Source organism: Onychostoma macrolepis, chromosome 06 (genome assembly GCF_012432095.1).
Source record: "Onychostoma macrolepis isolate SWU-2019 chromosome 06, ASM1243209v1, whole genome shotgun sequence".
Taxonomy (NCBI): Eukaryota; Metazoa; Chordata; class Actinopteri; order Cypriniformes; family Cyprinidae; genus Onychostoma; species Onychostoma macrolepis.
In genome coordinates this window covers 14,923,181-14,935,429 of record NC_081160.1, presented here as the reverse complement: position 1 = coordinate 14,935,429, position 12,249 = coordinate 14,923,181, and the positions used below count along the sequence as shown (strand labels likewise).

Genomic DNA, 12,249 nt, shown 5'->3' with positions numbered 1-12,249 from the left:
GTTCACAATAAACAGAATGCTTCTTAAGTGCCAAATAAGCATATTAGAATAATTCCTAAAGAATCTTGTGGATGCTGAAAATTCAGCTTTACACTTTCAGGGAAAAAAAATGATGTTTTAAAATATAAAAAAATTATTTTAAATTGTAACAATTTGCAATGTTACTGTTTTAACTAAATGCAGCCTTGATGCAATATAATAACTGCAAAAAAGCTAGTTAGCAAATCAACAAGTCTTTAATATACAGGTGCTGGTCCTATAATTAGAATATCATCAAAAAGTTGATTTATTTCAGTAATTCCATTCAAAAAGTGAAACTTGTATATTATATTCATTCATTACACACAGACTGATATACTTCAAATGTTTATTTATTTTAATTTTGATGATTATAACTGACAACTAAGGAAAATCCCAAATTCAGTATCTCAGAAAATTTGAATATTACTTAAGACCAATACAAAGAAAGGATTTTTAGAAATCTTGGCCAACTGAAAAGTATGAGCATGTACAGCACTCAATACTTAGTTGGGGCTCCTTTTGCCTGAATTACTGCAGCAATGCGGCGTGGCATGGAGTCGATCAGTCTGTGGCACTGCTCAGGTGTTATGAGAGCCCAGGTTGCTCTGATAGTGGCCTTCGGCTCTTCTGCATTGTTGGGTCTGGCATATCGCATCTTCCTCTTCACAATACCCCATAGATTTTCTGTGGGGTTAAGGTCAGGTGAGTTTGCTGGCCAATTAAGAACAGGGATACCATGGTCCTTAAACCAGATACTAGTTGCTTTGACACTGTGTGCAGGTGCCAAGTCCTGTTGGAAAATGAAATCTGCATCTCCATAAAGTTGGTCAGCAGCAGGAAGCATGAAGTGCTCTAAAACTTCCTGGTATATGGCTGTGTTGACCTTGGACCTCAGAAAACACAGTGGACCAACACCAGCAGATGATATGGCACCCCAAACCATCACTGACTGTGGAAACTTTACACTGGACCTCAAGCAACGTGGATTGTGTGCCTCTCCTCTCTTCCTCCAGACTCTGGGACCCTGATTTCCAAAGGAAATGCAAAATTTACTTTCATCAGAGAACATAACTTTGGACCGCTCAGCAGCAGTCCAGTCCTTTTTGTCTTTAGCCCAGGTGAGATGCTTCTGACGCTGTCTGTTGTTCAAGAGTGGCTTGACAAGGAATGCGACAGCTGAAACCCATGTCTTGCATACGTCTGGGAGTAGTGGTTCTTGAAACACTGACTCCAGCTGCAGTCCACTCTTTGTGAATCTCCCCCACATTTTTGAATGGCTTTTGTTTCACAATCCTCTCCAGGGTGCGGTTATCCCTATTGCTTGTACACTTTTTTCTAACACATCTTTTCCTTCCCTTCGCCTCTCTATTAATGTGCTTGGACACAGAGCTCTGTGAACAGCCAGCCTCTTTTGCAATGACCTTTTGTGTCTTGCCCTCCTTGTGCAACGTGTCAGTGGTCGTCTTCCCCATGATTGTGTTGCCTACAGAACTAGACTGAGAGACCATTTAAAGGCCTTTGCAGGTGTTTTGAGTTAATTAGCTGATTAGAGTGTGGCACCAGATGTCTTCAATATTGAACCTTTTCACAATATTCTAATTTTCTGAGATACTGAATTTGGGATTTTCCTTAGTTGTGAGTTATAATCATCAAAATTAAAAGAAATAAACATTTGAAATATATCAGTCTGTGTGTAATGAATGAATATAATATACAAGTTTCACTTTTTGAATGGAATTAGTTAAATAAATCAACTTTTTGATGATATTCTAATTATATGACCAGCACCTGTATATATATATATATATATATATATATAGTGTGTATTATTGGCATGTAATGTTTATTTTTTAATGTGCATTTAATGGCTGCCTCATGCTTTCCCTCAGCAGCCAGGTGTTCATGGTCTCACTATTCCCACTTGCTCTAATTTCTCTGATATTGTTTTATTTGGGGCTCCAGGTCAAAGCCCTGTTGTTATGCAATGATCCCAGTAGAGCTCCTCTCATACCTGCTACACTCAGAAACAGGTCAGGCTGTATTTACTGCCCTACATCGATGTAATCAGCAGAGCATCTTGTCTATGATTGATGAACTGGCTTTGTGGTCGTGTCATTTTTAGTGATAAGAGTTACTTTTCAGCTCAGTGGAAAAGCTCCAGGATAAACCCCGTAATCCTTTATGAGGGAAACAAGGAGCCTTTGAGTACATCACCTGTTATTTATTTGTTATTATTCAGGTATATACCAGAGCTTTGCGAGACCGCAGGTGTCCATGTACACGCATGCGTCATGGTACTCTACTGAACGTGAGGCGAAGAGTGACACAGAAGAGCAGAAATTGTTGAATAAAGTGAATAATTTTTTATTTATTTATTTTTTTAAATTGCGCACTAAAAGTATTCTCGTAGCTTCATAATATTACAGTTGAACCACTGATGTAACATGGACTATTTGTGACCCTGGACCACAAAACCAGTCTTAAGTCGCTGGGGTATATTTGTAGCAATAGCCAAAAATACATTGTATGGGTCAAAATGATAAATTTTTCTTTTATGCCAAAAATCATTAGGATATTAAGTATAGATCATGTTCCATGAAGATATTTTGTAAATTTCTTTCCGTAAATGTATAAAAACTTCATTTTTAATTAGTAATATGCATTACTAATAACTTTATTTGGACAACTTTAAAGGCGATTTTCTCAATATTTTGATTTTTTTGCACAACTATTTTCAAATAGTTGTATCTCGGCCAAATATTGTCCTATCATAACAAACCATACATCAATGGAAAGCTTATTTTTTCAGCTTCGGAAATTCGTGGTCCAGGGTCACATTTTAACAATGTCCTCATACTACCTTTATGGGCCTTGAACATGTCAGTTCCATTGCTGTCTATGTAGGGTCAGAAAGCTTTCGGATTTCATAAAAATATCTTAATTTGTGTTCTGAAGATGAACGAAGGTCTTACCGGTGAGTAATTAATGACATTTTTGGGTGAACTGTCCCTTTAAATTGTCCTTCAAGCTCTCTGGATTTGATCTGTGGCACTGCAGTTGGTCCTTTCAGAAACATTTGCATTCCTCATGCGTGGGAACAGCCAACATCTCACTTCCACCTAAAATCATGGTCACAGTGAAGCTGGAGTTTCCCAGCTCTAGGCACATTTGGAGAGAAAGTACCACTGTGTGACTCCACTTACCTGCAAACCTGTATTTAGCAGGATGAGGTTAATGGCAGGCCGGGCAGTAGAAACTCCAGAGGTCATTGCAGCAGGGACATAATGTCAGCTCTGTTTACTTCTAGTCAGCTTAGTACAGAAATACCCCTCCCAAAATGGCTCAGTCTGGCTCTCTGACGGGGCTTTTACACCACAGCTAGTGTGTGGAGTTAGTAAAGATCCCAGTGTAGGTTCAAAATTTATTTCTCAACTAAAGCTATTGTATTTTTACCCCTCCTCCCTCCACACAACGTTTTAAAACAAAGGAAGGACTCCCAAAAATTATCACCTTGCTTGGAACCCAAAGATAGAAACAGTCATTTACTGAATGTTGACTGAATGTGAACAAAATTTGGTGCAAAATTTACTTTGAAATGTAGATATTTTCACTTAGAAATTGCAAGTAAATTTCACAAATAATTACAAAGTAATGTAAGTAACACATTGCATTAAATGTAAAATTTTGAAGTAGAAAAACAGAAATTGTATTTTCTTGTAAAACTCCAATAATCTTTGTTTTATTTACAACTTCGGAAAAAATACAGTGTACTGTGTGAGAATAAAACTTTACATGACATAAAAATGTAGGTTTGTTTTTATTTCATAGTTGTCAATAGAATTATTATGCTATTCGCCGATTTTTTTCAATAAATGTCAAAATTTCTGACCTTTAGAAAGCAGAATGGTCATCAGTAATAATGTCAGATTTATTTTTCTCACAAGACAAAAATGGCAGATAATAAAATTCTGCAGTGTTTTATTTATTTTTTTAAATTGCGCACTAAAAGTATTCTCGTAGCTTCATAATATTACAGTTGAACCACTGATGTAACATGGACTATTTGTGACCCTGGACCACAAAACCAGTCTTAAGTCGCTGGGGTATATTTGTAGCAATAGCCAAAAATACATTGTATGGGTCAAAATGATAAATTTTTCTTTTATGCCAAAAATCATTAGGATATTAAGTATAGATCATGTTCCATGAAGATATTTTGTAAATTTCTTTCCGTAAATGTATAAAAACTTCATTTTTAATTAGTAATATGCATTACTAATAACTTTATTTGGACAACTTTAAAGGCGATTTTCTCAATATTTTGATTTTTTTGCACAACTATTTTCAAATAGTTGTATCTCGGCCAAATATTGTCCTATCATAACAAACCATACATCAATGGAAAGCTTATTTTTTCAGCTTCGGAAATTCGTGGTCCAGGGTCACATTTTAACAATGTCCTCATACTACCTTTATGGGCCTTGAACATGTCAGTTCCATTGCTGTCTATGTAGGGTCAGAAAGCTTTCGGATTTCATAAAAATATCTTAATTTGTGTTCTGAAGATGAACGAAGGTCTTACCGGTGAGTAATTAATGACATTTTTGGGTGAACTGTCCCTTTAAATTGTCCTTCAAGCTCTCTGGATTTGATCTGTGGCACTGCAGTTGGTCCTTTCAGAAACATTTGCATTCCTCATGCGTGGGAACAGCCAACATCTCACTTCCACCTAAAATCATGGTCACAGTGAAGCTGGAGTTTCCCAGCTCTAGGCACATTTGGAGAGAAAGTACCACTGTGTGACTCCACTTACCTGCAAACCTGTATTTAGCAGGATGAGGTTAATGGCAGGCCGGGCAGTAGAAACTCCAGAGGTCATTGCAGCAGGGACATAATGTCAGCTCTGTTTACTTCTAGTCAGCTTAGTACAGAAATACCCCTCCCAAAATGGCTCAGTCTGGCTCTCTGACGGGGCTTTTACACCACAGCTAGTGTGTGGAGTTAGTAAAGATCCCAGTGTAGGTTCAAAATTTATTTCTCAACTAAAGCTATTGTATTTTTACCCCTCCTCCCTCCACACAACGTTTTAAAACAAAGGAAGGACTCCCAAAAATTATCACCTTGCTTGGAACCCAAAGATAGAAACAGTCATTTACTGAATGTTGACTGAATGTGAACAAAATTTGGTGCAAAATTTACTTTGAAATGTAGATATTTTCACTTAGAAATTGCAAGTAAATTTCACAAATAATTACAAAGTAATGTAAGTAACACATTGCATTAAATGTAAAATTTTGAAGTAGAAAAACAGAAATTGTATTTTCTTGTAAAACTCCAATAATCTTTGTTTTATTTACAACTTCGGAAAAAATACAGTGTACTGTGTGAGAATAAAACTTTACATGACATAAAAATGTAGGTTTGTTTTTATTTCATAGTTGTCAATAGAATTATTATGCTATTCGCCGATTTTTTTCAATAAATGTCAAAATTTCTGACCTTTAGAAAGCAGAATGGTCATCAGTAATAATGTCAGATTTATTTTTCTCACAAGACAAAAAATGGCAGATAATAAAATTCTGCAGTGTTTTATTTATTATTTTTTTTTTACTGATTATGTATATATATATATATATATATATATATATATATATATATATATATATATATATACAGGTGCAACTCAATAAATTAGAATGTCGTGGAAAAGTTTTATTTCAGTAAAATTGTGAAACTCGCGTATTAAATAAATTCAATGCACACAGACTGAAGTAGTTTAAGTCTTTGGTTCTTTTAATTGTGATGATTTTGGCTCACATTTAACAAAAACCCACCAATTCACTATCTCAACAAATTAGAATACGGTGACATGCCAATCCGCAAATCAAACTCAAAACACCTGCAAAGGTTTCCTGAGCCTTCAAAATGGTCTCTCAGTTTGGTTCACCAGGCTACACAATCATGGGGAAGACTGCTGATCTGACAGTTGTCCAGAAGACAATCATTGACACCCTTCACAAGGAGGGTAAGCCACAAACATTCATTGCCAAAGAAGCTGGCTGTTCACAGAGTGCTGTATCCAAGCATGTTAAGTTGAGTAGAAGAAAAAAGTGTGGAAGAAAAAGGTGCACAACCAACCGAGAGAACTGCAGCCTTATGAGGATTGTCAAGCAAAATCGATTCAAGAATTTGGGTGAACTTCACAAGGAATGGACTGAGGCTGGGGTCAAGGCATCAAGAGCCACCACACACAGACATGTCAAACAATTTGGCTACAGTTGTCGTATTCCTCTTGTTAAGCCACTCCTGAACCACAGACAACGTCAGAGGCGTCTTACCTGGGCTAAGGAGAAGAAGAACTGGACTGTTGCCCAGTGGTCCAAAGTCCTCTTTTCAGATGAGAGCATGTTTTGTATTTCATTTAGAAACCAAGGTCCTAGAGTCTGGAGGAAGGATGGAGAAGCTCATAGCCCAAGTTGCTTGAAGTCCAGTGTTAAGTTTCCACAGTCTGTGGTGATTTGGGGTGCAATGTCATCTGCTGGTGTTGGTCCATTGAATTTTTTGAAAACCCAAGTCACTGCACCCGTTTACCAAGAAATTTTGGAGCACTTCATGCTTCTTTCTGCTGACCAGCTTTTTAAAGATGCTGATTTCATTTTCCAGCAGGATTTGGCACCTGCCCACACTGCCAAAAGCACCAAAAGTTGGTGTGCTTGACTGGCCAGCAAACTCACCAGACCTGAACCCCATAGAGAATCTATGGGGTATTGTCAAGAGGAAAATGAGAAACCAGAGACCAAAAAATGCAGATGAGCTGAAGGCCTCTGTCAAAGAAACCGGGGCTTCCATACCACCTCAGCAGTGCCACAAACTGATCACCTCCATGCCACGCCAAATTGAGGCAGTAATTAAAGCAAAAGGAGCCCCTACCAAGTATTGAGTACATATACAGTAAGTCAAGTCAAGTCACCTTTATTTATATAGCGCTTTTAACAATACAGATCGTGTCAAAGCACTTAACAGTATCAAATTAGAGGATAGAGTGAATGAACAGTAAATGAACATACTTTCCAGAAGGCCAACAATTCACTAAAAATGTTTTTTTTTTTTTATTGGTCTTATGAAGTATTCTAATTTGTTGAGATAGTGAATTGGTGTGTTTTTGTTAAATGTGAGCCAAAATAATCACAATAAAAGAACCAAAGACTTCCGTCTGTGTGCATTGCATTTATTTAATACATGAGTTTCACAATTTGAGTTGAATTACTGAAATAAATGAACTTTTCCACGACATTCTAATTTATTGAGATGCACCTGTGTATATATATATATATATATATATATATATATATATATATATATATATATATACAGTGGGGCAAAAAGTATTTAGTCAGCCACCAATTGTGCAAGTTCTCCCACTTAAAAAAAAGGAGAGAGGCCTGTAATTTTCATCATAGGTATACCTCAACTATGAGAGACAAAATGAAAAAAAAAAAATCCAGAAAAAATCCTTGTTTGTCACCTACAAACAAGCAAGATTTCTGGCTCTCACAGACCTGTAACTTCTTCTTTAAGAGGCTCCTCTGTCCTCCACTCGTTACCTGTATTAATGGCATCTGTTTGAACTCGTTATCAGTATAAAAGACACCTGTCCACAACCTCAAACAGTCCAACTCCAAACTCCACCATGGCCAAGACCAAAGAGTTGTCAAAGGACACCAGAAACAAAACTGTAGACCTGCACCAGGCTGGGAAGACTGAATCTGCAATAGGTAAGCAGCTTGGTGTGAAGAAATCAACTGTGGGAGCAATTATTAGAAAATGGAAGACATACAAAACCACTGATAATCTCCCTCGATCTGGGGCTCCACGCAAGATCTCACCCCGTGGGGTCAAAATGATCACAAGAACTGTGAGCAAAAATCCCAGAACCACACGGGGGGACCTAGTGAATGACCTGCAGAGAGCTGGGACCAAAGTAACAAAGGCTACCATCAGTAACACACCGCCCGGGCAACGAAGGAGTGGCTTCGTAAGAAGCATTTCAAGGTCCTGGAGTGGCCTAGCCAGTCTCCAGATCTCAACCCCATCGAAAATCTTTGGAAGTCCGTGTTGCCCAGCGACAGCCCTAAAACATTACTGCTCTAGAGGAGATCTGCATGGAGGAATGGGCCCAAATACCAGCAACAGTGTTTGAAAACCTTGTGAAGACTTACAGAAAACGTTTGACCTCTGTCATTGCCAACAAAGGGTATATAACAAAGTATTGAGATGAAATTTTGTGATTGACCAAATACTTATTTTCCACCATAATTTGCAAATAAATTCTTTAAAAGTCCTACAATGTGATTTTCTGGATTTTTTTTTTTTTTGCTCATTTTGTCTCTCATAGTTGAGGTATACCTATGATGAAAATTACAGGCCTCTCTCATCTTTTTAAGTGGGAGAACTTGCACAATTGGTGGCTGACTAAATACTTTTTTTGCCCCATTGTATTGTGCATCCATATAGTTTAGGGGGAACATCTCAAACTCTCCTTGTGAACCTGTTGAGGATAAGTGGACTCCTGTTTGAAATGCATGACCCAGTTTCTACTAAAAGCCTGAATTCTGCTTTCCAGAATCAACTGCTTGAGCAAAGCAGCAAAACTTTAGCTGGAAATGAAACAACAGTTCACAGTGGTATTCAATGTGTATTAGGGTCTTTCCAGTCCTCTCTCTTTGTCCTGTCTCAGTAAACTGAGCAAAGGGAACAGAGGGCTATTTTTAGTTGTCAGCTCTCCTGCTGCAGCCTTGAATGGCCTTGACTCACTCTGTCTTTTTTTTTTCTTTCCTTTTTGTCCACATTTTAACTCGTTTAGCACGTCCCCCACCCCTGCTGATGCTGTCAGGTATGATTCACTCTCTCAGCGCTGTTTCTATTTCTGGCTTGGTCAGGGCCCGGATTATCTTGTGTTTTGTGTAAAGACACAAGGCTATGATGACCCAACGTCATGCGTCTCCCAGCTGCCGTAGTGAACGTAATGGAATTCTCTGTCCCTCCTACTTGTGGAAATTTTTTTAGCATTACAAGTGAAGAAAGCTGTTGACAAAACAAAGCCCAATGACACTTTAAAACTGCCCTCAGAATGTGCCTGCCTTGTGAAACATTTTGCATACAGTGCATTTATATTATCAAAATAAAGTTGCAAAAAGTCCGATTTTTTTGTACAAATAAATGTCCTTTGTGTTTTTTTGTACACACTCATTGACCGTAACACTGATATTAAAATCAGTTTAATTCCTACAACCCAATAATATTAGTTTAACTTTACAGCTGGTAGCTGAAAACAAACAAACTGGCCTTAAAAATCTATTGAAATCGTACACGTTTAAAATGAATTAATAAATGAATAAAGTTTTCTCAAATGCTATGAGTGGTTTTAGGCATCGCGACAATGTATAGTACAAAAAAAAAAAAATTATTTTAAGATTTGCCAAGATTAAATTTTAACAGTGAAGATTAGCATTTTTATAGATAAACATTGAGCATGTACCATCATCTAAGTAAATGTTAGATGATTGCAAAGCTAATCTAAATGTAAAAATCCAAAAACACTTCACGTGATTTAAAAACTAGGTAATATCGGCCGTACCGATATATCGCGCACAGTGTTTTCATATAGTGTTTTGAGACACTATAACATATGCATTTCATAGACAACAGAAACACTGATGCACATGGGTCAGACATTTTATTTTTACATTTCTGACAATGAACGCAAACAATATAAATACAATGAATAAATTAAGAGTTTAAAATTAACAGTTTAAAATACGGAACATATTCCAGAATGCTTGAATTAAAACAAGGAACTCATTTCTATCTAAATCAGTAAAGACTGTAGTATATTCCCTTTTAAATAATTATAATACAGGACAGCATTAACATCATAAGTTACGGTCTTTAAATTGCAGCGTGTCTGCAAAAGGGTCAAGCCCATCATTTAACAGTCCATCTGACCTGACAGTCTGATCACATTTCATTGAGTAGATTCCAGTTGAACACACTCCATTCTCTCAGCTCACTCTTAGTACTCTAATCCAGCATGTGTGATTCAGTTTCCTGTATAGTTCCCGGCAAACTTGTCACTCCCTGGCAGCACTGCGAACACAGTGCTGAGTCATTCTTCCTGCTCTGAGGTGAAACCATGAATCGCCTGTCCAACCGGACAGACAAAACCCACACTTCTGATCACTGGGTTTGCTGGAAAACATATCATCCATTGCATTTCGTTAATCCCCCTCATGTCTCATTCTCAGTGGCATTAGGCTTCATCCAAAGCAGAACACAAATCTAGTGCAAGAGCCAGTAAAAGCTCTGACATTGTTTGTCTGCTTCTGTTCATCGTTCGGGCAAATTGATAACCGGCACCCACTGGTCCAATCCCCGACTGTCTCTGCAGAATCGATTCAGTTTGCTGAGGGCTGGATCCTTCCACGTGGATGACTGTGGATTCTGTGAGAGAAAAAAGAAAAACTGTAAATTGCACAGTTCAGAACGTCCACAGCAAGAGTCTGGCGCGGAGTGGTTTTAACAGCTGCTGGTTATCGGACAAGCACTTGTTTTCAAAGGGCCTCTCTCTAATTTGTTAAAGATGGTCACTTCACAGGGCTTTTCTTCCAGGAAACCGTGTTTGCAGAAATGCCCCAGCGCTGCACAGGAAGTTCTGCGAATACTAAAGGCAGCCACAGAAGTTCAGCACTGCTATTAGATCTCACTGAAGAGCTGCCAGTTTACTGCAGCCCCAGACCGGCTGGAATTCCACATCACAGACACTAATGGATCATTGAACTTTCAACTACTTCAGTCATGCTGCCCTCAAAGAGTTTAACTAAACCTTCCTGGCAGTTAATACGAATATGCATGAACAATTCTGCAAATGTGCAGCTGTGATCGATCGGTGCGCTAGAGGCTACCTTACGTGCAAGCAATAAACTGATACTAGGAGAGTGAAATGACACATACGGTGACTAATACGCAGTGGAGATCCATCGACTCTCCTCCCGGTTTCACGCCTTCCAGGATCTCTGCCAGACGGCTCATGTTGTTCACTCGTAAGATATTGATGTCGTTCTCGCAGCAGAACGCTTGAATCAAGGTAAAATGAATCTGGAGGGCGACATCTTTCACATCCTCCTCGTCTGTGGCCAGCAGACATAAAACCACGTTGTCTGGGTCCCTGCAAAAATGACAGTGAAAGTACATTTAAAAATGTGCAAAAACACGAAAACGTTTTTTTTCTTTGAATCAGCCCTTCTACAAATCTTTATCTTGCGTTTGTCACTTTGTAGTGTCATGACCTTAAGACTAATGATGGCAACATAAAAAAAAAAGGTTAACCTGTTGAGTAGCATTTATCGCATTTTTAAAACGTGGAATGACCCATTTATGGTTTAGAAGGGATCTGCAATGAATACTTACACGTTAAGTGACTTCGCTGCCTCATAAACTCCCACAGTGATGCAACCCTGAGGTAATGCAGCAGTCAGGACCTCTTCTAGTGCCTTTTCAACCGAGTCCATTCTTAAAAAACAAAAAAAAACCCACGCACATTATATTTCATTTACACACAAAATTACCAAATTAAATTCTCTTAAAGCACAAAATGTAGGGAAACGTTCTGCATGAACGTGATTTGCAGCTGAAGAGGACGTTTAAGTTAATCAATGTCACGACTAGCACTGTCGTTTAATCAAACTTCTGCACGCGATGCAGCAAAGTATTTTAAGTAAGGAACTGGAGACTATGTGCAACGTTCGAGTAAAACTCATTTATAAGCACACGCCAAAAAGAGGAAATCTGTATTAAAATTTCGAGAAATGATTTGTGAATCTCGTGATCTTTCAACGGACAGATAACATACGCGTGACGCTCGGCTCAAACAAACGTGCAACACCAGTAAGTTTTACATGGAAACATACCTTTCCGTTGCGTTGTCTCCACACGGTTCTTCAAAAGTCATATTGCACATTAGAAACGGATATCCTTAGTATGTGTCGCGCACTGTTCTCCGTTAGCATGTAATCCTGTGCAGTCCAGGAGCACAGATATGCTGCTCGCGCCGAGTGGAGTGATAAAATGACGCTAGAGTCAGGAGACAGTGGAGTACTCACTCCAGCCTCATTTACATGCTGCCGCTGATTGGTCAGCTCACGTGGACGCGCAAACAACAACTAGAGCAAC

At 38.4% G+C, this 12,249-nt stretch overlaps 1 protein-coding gene across 1 annotated transcript; it reads right to left on the bottom strand.

Annotated features, from left to right (window-relative positions):
• Nucleotides 1-9,740: 9,740 nt before the first annotated feature.
• Nucleotides 9,741-12,173, bottom strand: gadd45ab (growth arrest and DNA-damage-inducible, alpha, b). The gene is made up of 4 exons (XM_058778368.1): nt 11,988-12,173; nt 11,488-11,589; nt 11,032-11,245; nt 9,741-10,521 (listed from the first exon to the last, which is right to left on the bottom strand). The coding sequence occupies exons 1-4, from the start codon at nt 12,035-12,037 to the stop codon at nt 10,408-10,410; spliced, it is 480 nt and encodes a 159-aa protein (XP_058634351.1). The 5' UTR covers nt 12,038-12,173; the 3' UTR covers nt 9,741-10,407.
• Between the last annotated feature and the right edge of the window lie 76 nt (nt 12,174-12,249).